Raw genomic sequence first — 16,898 nt, forward strand, 5'->3', positions numbered from 1 at the left:
GAATACTAATTGTCGAGTTAGCTGAAACTCTTTTACGGCTCAATCTGAAATTGCAGGTATTTTAAGCTTTAGTTCGATTTTTTTTTTTTTTTTTTTACACAGTTTCTTGAATACCGTTACCCTTGATCACAAGGACAAGAAACAATTAAACGCCGCTGTCTAATCCCATTTCTTCCCACCTTTAACAATAGCAGCATCAGATAAATGGTTTAGTCTTAATATGAAGGATATGAATATAAACATGATTCATAAAACTGGTAAGCAGCACAAAAGTTAGATGGACGGTTCATTACTTTAATTTTTTTTTTAAATCACTGTCAGTAAAAGCAATATTGATTTGTAAAAGAATAATTAACAATGTAGTAAACATAGTGTTCTCTATTTAAAGCAGAACTGTCAAAGACGGATATCTTCCGGAAAAAGAGCTGAAAATTTAACCGAAAAACATCTAAAGATGAAATAAATGATGAAAGAGAAGAAACTCTGAACTACAAGTGCAAACATCGTAACGTCGCTGAACAGCTCATAAACATCTGGAGCTGAACGCTTCACCACGGCTCCAGCCATTGTTCTTCTGAAGATTATCTCAGACTTCAGCTGTGTGAAGAGACGTTCTCCTCTTGCGATGTCGTCGGCAACGTTAAACTTGACGATTGTCTGATGACCGGCTGGCGGCCTACAGACGAGAGGCGGCGTGGAGCCAGGATCTGTGGGCAGAGCGCTTACCGCGGTGTGTAATGTGTTTTATAGACGCGCCACGCCTCAAGTCGAGATGGGGCGGCTGTTTTTGGGGCGCTTCGTTTACATCCACTCCATCAATTTGCCGATGCAGATGCAGACGTCGGGCCGAGCGCGCGCACCAGGGGAAGGTGAGTTGGAGTGGGAGCGCACTTGCGTGCACGGGGTGTGTGTGTGCGTTTTGGGATTTAAATACACGCATCACTCATCATTATTTATTCACAAGAACATATGCGCCTACATCAGTCTTACAACTCAGGTTGCAGGAGCAAATAAAACACCATAACAGCTGGACAACGGCCAATCAGAGGGAAGAGCCAACTCTTCACTGTTTCTGATTGGTTTAGACCACAATATGGGCCTAATGAGTGTCTCTTGTAGAAGCACAGGAAGATGGAGTTGGGGTACGACTTCACCATTTTGCTAGGTGTACTATTGAGAAATTGAAACCAAATTGATTTGACTACTGAGTATACTGAAAAGTACATACATGTGCTTTTTAAGAACTTTTTGTGTGATCCTTTATATTTGGTGCTGCTGCTACACCTGAATTTCCCCTTTGCGGGTCAATAAAGCCTGTTTCTATTCTTATTCTGTTTCGTTTATCTTTTCAATTATTTAGTTGAAGGCCAACGATGTTCTGAATAATCATAGGGAGGAACAGATGATGCTGCTTATGCAGCTGCTTTGCTGCAAGTGTTTTGTGTCATAAACAAATGTCACTCAATCAGTGCCAGAAACTGTTGTTCACGATGAAACAAATGAAACACAAAAGTTAAATAATTAAATCTGTAAACCCAGCTGATTTCATTATTACCGTCCTTTCTTATCATATTTATTTTGCCATTATTTTATCATATTTTATAATAATTATGCCAAGAAACGTGAGAGAGACATGCGGTAGTGATATGCAAATGCATCTCCATTGGTAAAATTTATATAAAACAAATATTCACAAAAGAGTGACATATTTTACTTTAGATATGTACATTTTGATGATTGCAGCTAAAGAAAAACAGTCCAAAATTTACGTTCTATGAAAATTTAAAATATCAAGCAGGACCAATAAGAAAGAACATTAATGCAGAAATGCCAACAAGTGAATAAATACGTCCATATATTTAATTACTGCGGTAATTCAATAACTCAAATTTGGCTACCACTACTTGTGGAGAATGTCTGTTGAACCCTGCTATAAACTATAACATGGTCATGACGCAAGATTTCTTTTTTAAAAATAATGTTATGCAATGTTCTAAAATTCTTTGACTAGCACGATTTTGGGTTTTCTAATAGGAAATAGTCCCTAAACAGAAAAAAATGCTTCAAATATATCCCTCTGTATAAACACTTTTTAAACAGAAGCTTGATTATATTCTAACTGAGTAGGATACATAAAAAAAAGTCAACCTATTTAAGTTCAGTTTCAGCAATTTATTTCTTTGCTAGCATTAAACCTGCCCTGTTAGCTACAGTTTGCCAGGGCCTATAAAGCATCACTCTAATTATTTTTTTAATTAAATTTTGATTATATTCTAACTGAATGGGATACATCAGATTTAAAAAAATATATAAAATCAGCCTATTCGAGGTCAGTTTGTTTCTTTGCTAGAATTAAATCTACTCTGCTAGCTAGCAGCTACAGTCAGCCAGGGCCTATAAAGCCTGCAGCAAGTGTGCCAAGTAATCAGAGTATGTGCGGGGACTAATTAATTGTTTAGCACGTCCTTAACAACAAGACATTTGTGATTTGTGATTGTTATGCAATGTTTTACATTTTTGTAACTAGCATAGTTTTGGGTTTCCAGTATAATCACCAAACTAGACCAGAAAAAATACTTTAAATACATCACTCTGTGTAAGTATTTTTTAAATTAAAATTTGATTATATTCTAATTGAAAGGGATACATCACATTTAAAAAAAAAAAATCTGCTTATTCGAGGTCAATTTGGTCAATTTATTTCTTTGCTAGCATTAAAGCTACCCTGCTAGCTAGCAGCTCCAATCAGCCAGGGCCTATAAGGCCTGCACCAAGTCTGCTGTCCGTGTACGTGTGGGGACTAATGAATTGTTTAGCACGTCAGTAATAACAAGTGATTTGTGTTTCCTGGGGTACAAGAGGACGTGACTTTGTGGCTAGCTTTATGTATCCACTGCCACTGTGGATTAGCCCTGCTCAGCATGTCAGTGGCATTTTGCTGATCTAACCATCCTGTTGTCTCGCCCTCCCCAACACAACCCTCTACAACTCATAAACAGAAATTGACTTTGACTCCTGTAGGGAACACTGGAGGCACAGATGGCATTTAGCTTCAGATTTGCTCTTGTCTAAATATTTCATCTCTCAACAAGCCCGATGTATCCTCTCCATTCTAATACATATGTAATTTGGCAACAAGCTCAGAGACACTCTCTCCGCGTCAGTACAATGTGACTAATATGGACCTCGCCGTTGCCGTACAATAAATTTATAATGAATAATTGATAACACCTAATCATAACTGAGAGGTAATAAGATTTTTTTTTTTCTTTTTTCCCCCCCCCGCCACTCTCGGATTTCATACCGCCTTTTTCTGCAGGCAACAGAAGGCGCCGAAATGAAGATAAAATGTGCAAATGAAGCTTGTTTACCCTGAGCGGCTGGTTGGAAGCCAATCGGAAAGACTTAAGAGTTGAATTCTTTTTTAAAACATATTCCACCAGCCAGTCGAGGTGTAGCGAAAATGTTTCCGGTAAATATTTAAGTAATTTTAAATCCAAACATTGATCTCTGAAATGAAAACTACAGTGCGAAAGTTACTTCGAGGCAGAGCTGAATTTGCGAGGAATGCAAAGCAGCAGCAACTTGAGCACGGCGCCTTCAGCCGTATTCGGTATGACAGACGGGATGATCTTCACGTGTACGTACGCCAGTCAACATCATCAGTACACAACACGTTTATAGAAAAACTCATTTTTTTTCCCCCCCTTCTTTTGTTCGCAAAGCAGGAGCCTCCAGAGAGGCCGAGCAGACAGGCCAGGAGAACGTGAAGCTGACCGAGGGAGGCTGTTATTCCACCAACCTGTCAGGTCGTCCTCCCCCTTCATCCATCTGATGGAGGCGGCCGGCTTGCTGCCGATGGATATGCAGGTGAGCTCCGTCTCGTTCCCCTCGCTGACCACGTCCTCTCGGCTCTCGATGATTGGGCTGCCTGGCGGGACTGACCACACAGCAGCACAAACGTTCAGACAGACGTGATCAGGCCAGCGCTTGTACACACATTTGTTTTTTGCTTTTTTGCTTTCTAGTACGGCAAGAAACGATTAATCGGATCAGTCGCAGCGAATCGATTGTTGAGATAATCGTCAACTAATTCAGCGTTTGATTAATCGTTAACACACTTCAAGAACACAAAATCTTACAAAGTACTTTTGATCTAGTTTCTAGTGCAAATATCTCAGTACACTTAAAATGAGACAAAACTAACTTACATGTACGTTTTCAGCAAGATGTAGGAGCTTGTTTTAATAAAATATTTACTAAATAAAAAGCTAGTAGTTATACTGGCAGATTAGTTCACTTGTAACGTGCTGAAAATGTCTTGCTATGAGTGAAATTATCTGCCAATGGAACAAGTACGTATATAAAATATTAAACAATTATTTACTTAAAACAGGTTCCTAAATCTTGCTGAATTTAGTTCAAGTGTACCAAGATATTTGCATTAGAAATTAAACAAAAACACTTTGTGAGATTTTGTGCTTTTGCAGTGCAGAGTAAAAGAAAAGGGTAATTTGCAGAAAAAACCCAACACATTCAGAGCAGTAACTTAATCAAAGCTGTAAAATATACATTTGCATTTAATATGAAAACACCCTTATCTGTAACATTTTACAAAAATCTCACAGTTTAGCTTCACCCGTTTCAAACTCCCTTAAGGAATGCCATGTTACCACATTTTAGACAATAAAATGTTTGTTTTCTTATTCAAAAAGGGAATTGAATTGTTTATTATCATCTTTTAATTTATATCCAATATAGTGCAAAAAAGGTAAAGGCGGTTAAATGAAAAGTCTGTAGAATTGACCAATGTTTTGATATGATTAATTGTCAGAATAATCAATCGACTAATCGATAACTAAATTTATCGTTAGTTACATTGTTTTATCTTACAATCATAAAACTTGCAAGCCTTCATTTTTACAAGCATTTTTGGTTTTTCTTTCTCAGTTGGTACCATCTAGATGTTATTGAAGTTTAATTTTGAATCGATGCTTCAACAAAGATTTAATTTTCACTGACATATAGGCCTCAATTTCCATACTGTGACTGAAGTTTCCTAAGTTTTCCTAAGTCTTTTTTTGATGTTATTATTTTTCTAAAATATTGATATTAAAGGTCAAGAAAGAATTTGTGACAAATATTTAAACTGTGGCCAGATTTTAGCCAGACTTGTAAAAAAAAAAAAAAAATTTTTTTATGAAATTCCTGACACAATTACTTATTCAGACTGAATCCTTTGTATGTCTTTGTGAAACGACAGTATTAAGATGCAAAAACAAGGCTTTCCTGCACTTCACACTGCCAAGTTGTGTGTGGGTGGCGAAGCAAGAAGATAAACACGATGTTGCCCTGAGGACACGGGTCACTGCGCCTGTCCAGAACTACTACAGTTTCTCCTGTAAAAAAAAAAAAGGAGGATAACATCTGTTGTAATTAATGCGATCAAGATCGATCGGTACAGCAATCAGAAAGTGCTTTTTTGGAATAACATTGGCTTTGTTGTAGTTTTTCTTTTCCCCCTCTTTTTCAGACAGGGTATATTGTCACCACTGCAACTGGAGTGTTTCTTTTGCAGGAATTACAATTCCTGAAATGCCATGGCGAGATCCTTTTTAACCTTCTGACTTTCACTGAAAGCCAGGCAAATTTCATAGGATTTTTTTTTCCATTTTTATTTGAATATTTTGCCTGAAATATGAAATGTGTTGCTGGAAAACTGAGAGAAAACTTCCAGAACCATCATTTGAGTTGTTTTTTTGTTTTTTTTTAACAGACATGATGCTTGCACTGAATATGTATTTTCATTCCTGTTAGACTTTTTAATAGAAAATATATATTTTTAAAAATGACTAGGAAATATTGGTTGAACTTGTTGAAATATGCATATTTGTATGGTATATTAATAAGCACGTATTGATGATCAGAAATTGGACTGACTTAGAGTCAGTAGTTTTTACATCTTAAAACCTGACCATTTTGAATAAGCAACAAAAGCAACTTAATACATAATATAGCATTTTTGAATGGAAATCAATTCGATTTTAAGGTGAGGTGTTTCACCTCACACATGCAAAGCTATTACTTTTCTAAGATTTAAAAAAAAAATCTTATTGCTGCCAAATGTTTTAATGACTATGGCTAGAGCTGGATTCCAAAACTTCTGCATGTTGAAGTGAGTAACGGTGGAGCCCTAAACTGGAAAGAAAAATAATAAAATTAGTTGCCTAAAAGCCAAGGGATACTAAATTCAAATAGTTGAGTACATTAAGTAGTGCACTCAATCACAATGGCCCCTATGCACACTCACTGCATGAGACACCAGTGTGGACATTTTAAATTTTACACCAGAAATGATCAGCTAGCAAGTAATCCACTAAGACAATAAAGTCTGATCAGAGGAATTCAAATGTGAACTCTTTGGGTGGCATTGCAACAGCATAACATGTCTGGTCCTAAAAAACACCAAACCAAAAGTGAAGCTTGAAGGTGAAAATCACACGTGGGCTGTCGTATGGTAATGGTAAACTACTTCATTGTTTACAGTGGTAAACAATGAAATAAGGGATAAATTGTGTTCTTGATAAGAATCTGAACAAGCAAAACAAAAGTCCCAAACAAACCGCCAATGAAACTTTTTTATTGGTTTGAGATATTCAATTCAATTAAATTCAGAAATACTTTATTGATCCCAAAGGGAAAGTCAATGTCGTTTTTACTCGTATTACTAATTCAAGGTTCTTTAGACAGACAGTAAAACTGCTGGAGTGGGTCAGTCATTTGCCTGACTGGATCCTTTTGAAAACCTAAGACAAAGAAATTTCAACATTTGAATGTCTATCAGAAGGAATAGGTCATGATTACACCTGAGTAATGCGTGACTATTTGCGGCCAACAAAAAAGGCTTTTCCACAAATTATTTAATGTGTTTGATAGCTACTCCTTGAGTCTTTCTAAGTTATTTCACCAGTACCTTCATATTTTAAACAGTAATATTAAAATAAAACGTACATAGGTTCTGCTAAGCCATGTCTGTCAGATTAAAAGCACTTCTTGAAAATGATTCCTTTAAAGCATCATAAATGTTTAAACTTCCAAAACGTTGACATACGTATTCCGCCCGTTGTTGGGTAAACTTTTTTGTTCCATTTAACTGGATGTCCTAATTATTTTTCCAAGACTGTAAGTCATCTCAAGATCCTCCATCTGGTGTTTCTTGACCTCTGGTGGAGTCAGGACGCCAACCTCGAGGTTCACAGGATCAGCCAACTTGCTTTTGCATACTTGACTGAAGATCGGGTCAGAGCTGGAAGACTGAGGCAAAAACTAAAAATGTTGCACCCACACATTACGTTGTGCTAAAATGAGCCCGTTTTTGTACGTAGAACTCATGTTAAAACCGGTCCAATGTAGAACTGCGACACATCTGGAGGGCTATACAAACGTTGAAACAATAATACAATAAATCACGTACAGTATTAATCATGTAGTTTCTCTTATTAAGGCGTTGCCAAAAGATTTTAAGGCACAGTTAAACAGCCATGTGTAATTGCAACCTGTGTTCACTCGGATGTAAACACAGAATCAGGCCCAATTCCCGACCCCGCCTTGTATTAGTCATCACAGCTAACTTCATGAACTTCACATACTTGAAAGCAAAACGTCACTTGGGGGGTTAGGGGCTGGAGGCGGGAGGGGGGTGCTTATTTCAAGAACTCTTGAATGCAACCCCCTTGATTCAGAAAAGAAGAAGAAAAAAAAGGGGGCTAGGTTTCAGTCGTACAACTGGAGTAATTACTTTTAAGTGCTTTTAATTCCTTTCAATCCCCCAGGATGTCTGCATGTATAATAAAGCTTAACTAAAGTAATTTCTCTCCAAAGCATCAAAGTGTGGCACAGCTGACTCTCAATGGGAAATCGTTGGGAGCAGCCAAGTCAACATTCACCGGGATTCACAGAGTCAACACAGCTGCCAAACCAACGCGGTCTGAGCCATCAGTTTCAGCATCTGCTCCTTTTTCGTTATGCTGTTGAGCACCGCGAGAGCCTAATTGGCTGACATTTTGTTTCAGTTGCTTAAGATAACAAGATCAGAGATAACTATTATTTCATATTCACCGCTCACAATGGAGCGACTCATAACGAGAGTGTGGGTTTTTCTTCTTCTTTTTCCCTTTTTCTTCTTCTTCACACCCGCGTGTGTCCTCACACCTTACCCAGGACGGAGATGTCTGCGTAGGCTTCCTGAGGAGGATCTGTGTAGAGCTGGCACACGTAGCGCCCCTCGTCGGAGAGCGATACGTTGGACAGAGACACCCGGAGTTCGTTGTCAGAGAAATTCACCAGCTGGAACCGGCTGTCCTTGAGAGCTGTTGGGGATACAGAGTGCAGGGACACAAGTGTGAGATGCGCGGGGTGAGAAGAGAGAAAAGAGGGGGCAGGGGGAAGAAGAGAGGAAGGGATGATGGGGATGAGGGGGATGAAGGATGACGAAGGAGACTATCAGGAAATCAGACAGAAGGAGGGAACTGTGGGGAGGAGGGAGGCAGAGTGCTGCCCTTTATGCGGGGCTTTCTCCTTAATTGAGTAAAAGAAAAGTGAGTTTCAGAACGATTTCTACGAGTTGATTTATAAAGTATCTTTCCAGTCCACGGAGCACTCGCAAAGAAAGGAAAGCGCGAGGAGTGTTCATGAAGAGTCCTAACAAGCTAAGAAAGTCTTAAAACGGGGCCGAGGCCGGTCACGGATGGCCGCGTCGGGCTCACACACAGTCCTCTGAAAGGAGAGAGGCATTCAAACATACATAATGAGTTAAATCACAGAGAGGAAGCACAGACGCCCGAAAGTCCAAATCAAAAGCACCCGGGAATCTCTGCACTAAATGCCTCCGCGGATTGTTCCGGACTTCCTATCTTTCGACGTCGTCATCAAACTGGGTTAGCCGACTTCGTCTCGCTCCGACTTCCTTATGCTCGCCGCTTTTCATTTTGGGTCAGCGCTCGTCCCCGAGAGCTCCTTTACATAAACAGCCTGGGCTGATTTGATTGGGGAGGCCTTTTGATGCCTTGACCTGCCTTCTTTATCAAGTCCTCTCCGGATCTGTCGAGCTAACGAACGCCACTCGGCCCCCGTTTGAAGCGCGGGGAGAGTTTATTATTCCCTTCAGGCTTCACACTTTGCATTATGATCATTACTTGAGGTCTCCGGGTGGCGTCGATATGAAACCTTATTCCCTCAATATTATCTTAAGGCTCTTTGGAAGCCTTAAAAGGGGGCTGCACTTTGAGAGGCAAGAGCATCTGCTGCAGAGGGAAACACTCCAGGTCTGAAATGATGAGTGCAGATTGCAGCATATGACTCTGTGACGTATAAGAGGTTGATTGCTTAGATGAGAGCGCCGATAGATACAGTTCCTGTGCATGTATTCATTAAGTGCATACGTGTGATGCTAACTGCTGGGTGGTAATGATTTATTTGTACCTTTGATTTTCATTCAGTCTTTTTAACATACAAAAACTGGATGCGGAGGTTTCTATGTATTGTGTGTTTTGTCCAATCCTCACAATCAGTCTACATACTAACCTCCAAAGTACTTCACTAGCAGTATTGTGTTATTGTTTGTAGGTTCGGCAAATTATGAAACAGCATCCTGAAGTCTCCTAGAAAATGAGGAGACTTCAGGATTTGAAAAGGATGACAAATTGAAGGTATGAACGTACCAGTAGGTGGCGCTAATATGCAATATTCTCCGGTTTGCCCCACAAAATGAATAAGAGGCATTTTTTTAAAAAAAAGATACGGTTAGCTCACAAAAAAACATGATTTGTCTGATTTGTTATACCCATATTTGAGGTTGAGAAGTTGTTTGTAGCTTTTTGCAAAGAATTGCATTGGTGGCTGTAATCTGAAAATGTTGTTATTTTTATTTGAACAAACAATATAATTTAGCTTAGGCAGGAGAATGTTGGATTTTTTTCTGTCTGGAATATATTTTATTTAGAAATGTCAATTTGTTAAAAGGGCAGAATTATGTTTATTCCAAGCGCAGTGCCATTTTATAGCACGATCAAGTAGCCATGCTACCTACTGTTGTTACAAAAATGCTGTATGTTGTCAAACATGACTTTAAAGAGACGCAGCACCTAGAAATTGGGTCTCTGTCTCTTTAAAAATCTGCTGCTCTTTGCGACACTCCCCCTTCAGGAAGTCATCACAACGATACTCATTGTGCCATTTACAACTGTTCCTAGGAGCGGTGGAGTGAGAAGTAGTTTATATGATGAGCTCAGGAGATGCATAGTTCCACTAGGTGTTTGCTAATTACTGCTGGCTAGTCTGGAGGAGCAGAGGAGGGGAGTCACAGAAGCAGAAGCTGCAGTTCCCAGGAGGAGCTTTGTGAGAGCAAGCATTTAGGCACCGCTGAATGGTTGCCATGGGAGATTCAAGGATTCCTCAAACGTGCACGAAAGAATGAAAGCATATCTTCGGGTATGTTTCTGATAAGGGAATGTCCTTTTCGCATATTGTGCATATTACTGCTCTTTTAAAGTCTTTGTGGTTTACCTACAAGTTTCAAAACGGCGTTCTTGTCTTTATGTCGCAGTGCTTACCAAGTGAAACACACTGGTGTAGGTCACTGGAAGCAATTGCAACAAGTCTAAAGAAATACTTTAAAAGACCTTCAGAGGAATTAATCAAAAATATATTTCAAAGTCAGATAAATACAATTGCTGTGCTTCCTAAGATCACCACAGGCCTTTACGTACTTCACCAGTGGTATCCAAGGTCAGCCCTCCAGATCCGGTCTACTGTAAGGGTAAATAAATATGATATGGTAGTGAGAATTTGTTTGTTCACATAATAATATAGATTCAACACAGTCAGAACTGCTGCATGTTTCCTGCTTTCTAAGTTGGTACTTAATTAAATCCGCTGTATGATCGGTTTTCTACCATAGCCTTCCACAAATTTTGCACGGACTCTTTTTAGCCAACACGTATCCTGAACATAGCAAAAAAAGAAATAATAAAAAACAGCCATAACCGTTTCCGAAATCGAGCCAACCTGCAGGGCTTTGAATGCTGAACATCACATTTGTTTGCGAAGTACGACTTTTTAAATATTAAGCCCATGTAACACAAACCCGGAAACCTCCCGGAAGGGGGGGAAATGCGGCCAATAAGCAATCGCCTCGTGCCGCGTTGCCGTCCGCGCCGAGGTCCACCTTCACTGATAAAAGACTCATTTTTTCCATTCCGGATGACAACCGCTGCCGAATTACATGTCATTTTGGATATATCTGGAGGAATAAACGTCTCACCCTAACAAGGCGCGCTCGGCTCCGACCGACCCGTGACATAATTTATCTTTATTTGCTGCAGCAGGAATTTGTTTAAAAAAAAAAAAGGAGGTCTCCTCTGCGACTGTAAAGCCGATACTCTGCTGTGGTTTGTGTCTTATTCCGAGGCGACTACTCGGCTTGTCAGCCCCCGGTGTGTCTCTGTGTCACTGCTGTTTGCCTTCTCGCGCACAAAGATCTGCCACTGTGTCAGGGCAGCCATGATGACAGGTAACAATGCCACCGGCTTGGAGGGTACAGAGCGGGGTGGGTTTGTGCAGAACTGGAGGTCCTTTAGGAGACGGGGGCCTAGAATAGCATTGTCGATGGGGGGGGGGGGGGAGTTCGTCAGACCCCATTACGAGAAGTACAAATACGCAGCAGAAACCCAATAACACTTAATCCGCCCGTCGCAAAGTCTGACATATATTCACATCCAACGGTGGATAAACAACACAGTTTGTTTTTTTCTTCTTTCTTTTTTTTTTGTTATTGACCAAGGAGATGTATTGACTTTGGCAGAGAAAATGACATGTTTGCAGGCTCACATGGCGCCGCTCAATATAGAACAAAGAGGGAAAGGTTGTCCTAACCTCCTGGCAAGACTTCTGTAACTGTACAGACTCATCATTGATCAGCGGGCACGATGAGCCTCCTGATTATTGTTTCTTTTAATCTTTGCTGTCTGAGTAAATAGGAGCACAGCCCCCGATCTATACTTTCATAACACTCCTCTCTCTCTCTCTGCTCTGCCACGTTTATTTTTATTTTTTTTGTGGGTGTTTTACACAAATGTGACAAAGACGTGCGCTCAGACTCCCCCGGCGAGAGAAACGAACGCACGTCTGGCTACCTGGGCTTGCGAAATAACAGCTGGGAGGCAATATAGATTAAGATGAACGGTGGCTCTCGTTCACCTTCAATCCTGGCTCGGATCCAAGGCGCTACGTGGGAAAAAAAAAATGCAAGACAGAAAAAAATCTTGGTTTAAAGCATAAGTATCCCTTATGCTCATGCATAATCATAATGCCCAATATCCCTAATCTAAGAGATTATCGTAAAAAAACCGACAAGGATACGACAGTATTTCCATTACATAAGCGCTGTGAATTATCTCTTAATAATCTCGCAGCATTCGAAGCTTAATGACATGTGTAAAAGAGCCAGAGAGTCAAGGACAGATGGAATCATGTTTGCACACCAAATCCAAGCGAAAGCCGCAGCTGATCTTGTCGTCGTGTCTGACACCTTTGCTGTAGTAAAACCACAACAGCTCCTTCGGTACCAGGATGCACTGATGGTTGTACAGTAACCCACCTGTTCAGAGAGATGACTTTAATTAGTGGTAAATGGACCACTGTGCGACATGTTCTGTCTGCATTCATCTGATGATTTTGATGACAGCATTTGACAAAATGTGATGCTTGTTGCTGGTTTCATAATTGATTACTGTTGTGTTTTTATGGCAGAAATCCCTTAGGACTGCCTCGTTGCTGAAATGTACTTTTCAAATAAGCCTGACTGAATGTTCCTCTTGTGTAAAACAAACAGAAGTACTCAAAGGAGCACAAATAATACAGTTCACTTTGGTTATGGACAATATTTAGGCTTATAAACTATGCTGTTGTTTTGCTTGTTTTTTTTATTTTATACTTCGGTAAAGACTTTTGTAACTTATTTGTCTTCACCATCCACACCAGGTTTTCACACCTGGTAAAATGTATGTTTAAAAAAAATGGTAGCTTAAAAAAAGAAATCACAATTCACAATGAGCTAGCTTATAATTGCCATGTAATAATCTCACACTGGAAATTTAGTAAAAGTCCAGTCTTTAATTTGAGTGCAAAAATCATTGAAAATTAAATTAATTAAATATAGTTTTGAATAAAAAAAAAATACTGGTAACTTACAACCACTGTCATGTCTGCCTCTGCCTTACATTTCAATCGTTCTATCTTTGGTAAATAATCCTCCAGTGATGCTCTATATTAAACTCTATATAACACACAATTTAAGCCCTTGCTAAGCCAGGCAGTCATTGGCAAAAGTTCATAGTCCAACGTATTTCAAATGTGTTTCACTGGATCAGTAGTTACACAGCTGCCACAGATGTCGCAATATTACCATAATACACAATAAGATTGCCTACGTGTGATGCAGACACTTTGCAATAATTAGGATCCACTCACCTCAGCATGCGGTGTGCTTGAAAGTCGCCAAGTGTTATACTTTCTGATTAGCTCCAATAAATGATTAAGTGACAATTTAGCGTCTCTATTGGAATATTTAAAATTCATTTTCTGATGATCCTTAAACATGGACACTGAATAAAACAAGACGCATGCAAATCCTGAAAGACACGACAAGCTTTTATCTTCACAAAACTGTTCGATCTGTGTAATACATATTTTAATCCACCAATAAACGTGGCAAGATAGCAAACAGTGGGATGGTAGCTTTAAAAATTTAAACATGTACAATTTAAGTAAGACAGCTGTGTGATACAGAAAGAAACTCAAACCTTTCCTGTGTTTAGAGGCAGAGAAAAGAAAATAGAGTAATTGAAACTGTGACAAGTAGGGCTGAACAAGGACCCAAATTTGTCTCGTCTCGAGGCTTTTGCACATCATTTCAACAGAGGTCCCAATAATTGCAGAGAGTGCTGTGTGTGTGTGTGTGTTCTTTAATAGCGGTTAATTGCTTTTGTTATAAAGCATAATAGTTTAAAATACTTGTGACATTTTGTGTTGCCACATTTGGGAAAGTAGCAGCAGCTGACTCATTTTCTGTATGCCACCTAATACATTAAGACAAATCAGCTTGGTTATATTTAATTGTAGGTGATAAATGTTACTTCATGGGTGAGACGATATAAATTGCTGCATCCTCGTCCGACACCTCGTCCATGGTAATGAGTGATAACTGGTAACGATTTCCTGTTTAATTGCTGGTAATACAATTAAAATTTATCACACATGCAAAACAAAATTAAGACCTGACATTTTTAAGATATTTTGCAGCCAGAAAGCTAAAAAAAAAAAAAAAAAAGTATTCACTTCTAATAATTAGCAACTGATATTCAAAGAAGAAAAGTACCCTGAAACATAATTTTCCAAAATAAAATTGCCAAATGGTGTATATTACAGACAATATTACTTAGTGTGAAACAGCACTATGAGATTTAAAAAATGACAAACAGTTTCGTTTGCAGGAATATTTCACATAAATGTGTGCCTGCTTTTTGGTAACACAGAAAAGGACGGAGTGACCGCTCTTTCTTACCCCAAAGATCCGCCTTCGCAGGGAAAGTAGATTAGCTTGATCAAAGTATATGTGTAAAGACACAAACTGTTCAAAGTGCTGTTTTTCTCCAGGAGAACAATTCAAAGTTGAAGGAAAAGGAAACAACAATTTGTACAATGGTGACAATGCGGAAGTATTTTTGGTGCAAAGATATTTGCACCTTTTAACTGTGAAGTCGAACTCAGAGAGCAGAAGCCAACAGGAGTTTTGTAATTGTAAATTTTGTAAACTTTCACAAATACAAAGCAGCGGTTATAACTTCAAATTCTTAAGTACAAGAGCACAAATTGTGTTCTTTGAGTTGCACTTTTAAAAAAATCCCACACTGACAGTTTTGTCCCCTAAATGATTCCAAATAAATGGTGCAAAACCAAATCCACATACCTGTGTCAGAAAAAAAAACAACTTGTGAATAATTGTTCATCACCCAGACACAAAACTATTTTTACACCTTCACAGATTCTTCAGTGCGGATCACAGACTCCAATCTACAAGTCACAAAGTATGAAAGGCTAGTAAAAACATTTTTTTGTAATAATATTTTTCCTCAAACTAAGTCCAGTACATTTGGAGCCAAGCCAATTCAAACACCTGTATTAACATTTTTTTAAATATTTTTCTTCTTAACACAGATACAACTCAGTGAATGTAACTATACAAAAACTGATATTGCAAATCACAAATTCTGTTTGGAGAGCTACTGTGCTTTGTCTTTTTTTTTTTTTTTTGTCACACTGAAAGTGAAGCAAAACGATTTGTTTCTTGGGGGCAGTACGTATGCCTGTACAGCAGGGGGCGATGCCAAACTCAGTATAACAGCATTATTTCTGGCTTGGAAATAATTTCCATTCTGATGATTCCTATTTTTTTAAGGGCATTATGTCGTACAGAAACATTATAATCCATTTTATCTATGGTTTCGGCTTCAAGTGTTTTTTTATTTTGGTTTCATTTATTGTTTTTGGTTGTCGTGTTTTATTTTGGATATAAAATGGAACTGTCTTCCAGTTCCGATGTTGTGGTATTTACAAAATTAAAGTTCATAGGTCATTGAGAGGGAAAACTTGCATTATCATGGCATTATCAATATGTTACTTGAAAATTGTCTCAACACAACAATATTATCAATTATTGCAATAATTATTGGGACAATTTATCGTCCAGCAAAATTCATTGTCGTTTTACGTTTTATTTTACAGAACGGGAAGGCCTCTTGGAACCACAAAAATAGGATGAAACAAAGTAGAATTTGGCTTCAGACTCAAGCTAAAGGAGATTTCTATTCTATTCTACATATTTTCGATTAAAATTAGATTAATTGTGATCAATTAACTACAGACCCTGCAATCAACTCATTATTATTATGATTATTCGAGTCCCACTATTGTTAAAACGGTAAATGCCCCCCTGTACTTGTATAATGCTTTATCTAGGATTAAACTCTCACAAATAAAACATGGACTGTTTATGAGAAGAAAAGTGAGACTTTTGGCTGCTTCCATTCACAGCCGTTTTCAGCTCTAGGCGGCTCGCTAGTAAGAAGTACCCTGGTGGCATGAATGTGTACTAGAGTCATAATGCTGGTCAGAACTGGAGCAGAAAGCACTAATTTGTCACTGCGGTGAAATACAGGCAAAGTACAGATCATTTTTGAATCCCCGGAGGAGACGCTAGTCTGTCAGATCTCCAAACTGCTGATCTGTCCTGACTTTCTCCTCCTCAGTGAATAAATTACCATGTAAATCTTTACCTCATGCACTCACACTGGAGTTGGAGATTTAACCACGACCGTTGTCGTCTCGCGTGGCCCTCGTGTTATACATTTATGCTCGGATTTTATGTTTGTTATGTAACGTCACCACTCTGGCAGATTTAGCTTCATGCTAGGGTGCATCTTTTTTGCATATGTCTCGCCGTCATGGAAATAAAAGCACTGCGAAGCACAAGACCGAACACAGTTGAAAAGCAAAAGATGTAAAGCAAAATAAAATAAAAGATAAAAATTAAGATACGTGCCCTTTAATCCTGCTTTAGTAAACTCTGATGCAGAAGAGGAGTGCAGAACAGTGAGACAATGAGTAATGTTTGTTATGGTCCAAAAGCAGCTGCCTGCATACTTTGTCTCATTTTTTTCCCCCCTTCTCACTCCCAAAAGTTAGCTCTAAAAGTTAACACTAAGAAGGAACAGAGATTCCTCACAGCTGTCAGAAAAACTAAGAAAACAAGAAACTATTTGAGAAAAAAAATACATAAAATA

The 16,898-nt window shown here is 38.8% G+C and overlaps 1 protein-coding gene across 3 annotated transcripts in view; it reads right to left on the reverse strand.

Moving 5' to 3' along the window:
• Positions 1 to 16,898, reverse strand: part of cadm1b (cell adhesion molecule 1b) — a 254,707-nt gene that overhangs the window by 44,945 nt on the left and 192,864 nt on the right. For all 3 annotated transcript variants that reach the window (XM_032545059.1, XM_032545058.1, XM_032545057.1), the window contains 2 exons: positions 8,217 to 8,369; positions 3,803 to 3,940 (listed from right to left, as the gene is read on the reverse strand). In XM_032545059.1, the coding sequence (XP_032400950.1) occupies positions 3,803 to 3,940; positions 8,217 to 8,369 (291 nt within the window). The remainder of the gene's footprint in view (positions 1 to 3,802; positions 3,941 to 8,216; positions 8,370 to 16,898) is intronic.

Source organism: Xiphophorus hellerii, chromosome 18 (genome assembly GCF_003331165.1).
Source record: "Xiphophorus hellerii strain 12219 chromosome 18, Xiphophorus_hellerii-4.1, whole genome shotgun sequence".
Taxonomy (NCBI): Eukaryota; Metazoa; Chordata; class Actinopteri; order Cyprinodontiformes; family Poeciliidae; genus Xiphophorus; species Xiphophorus hellerii.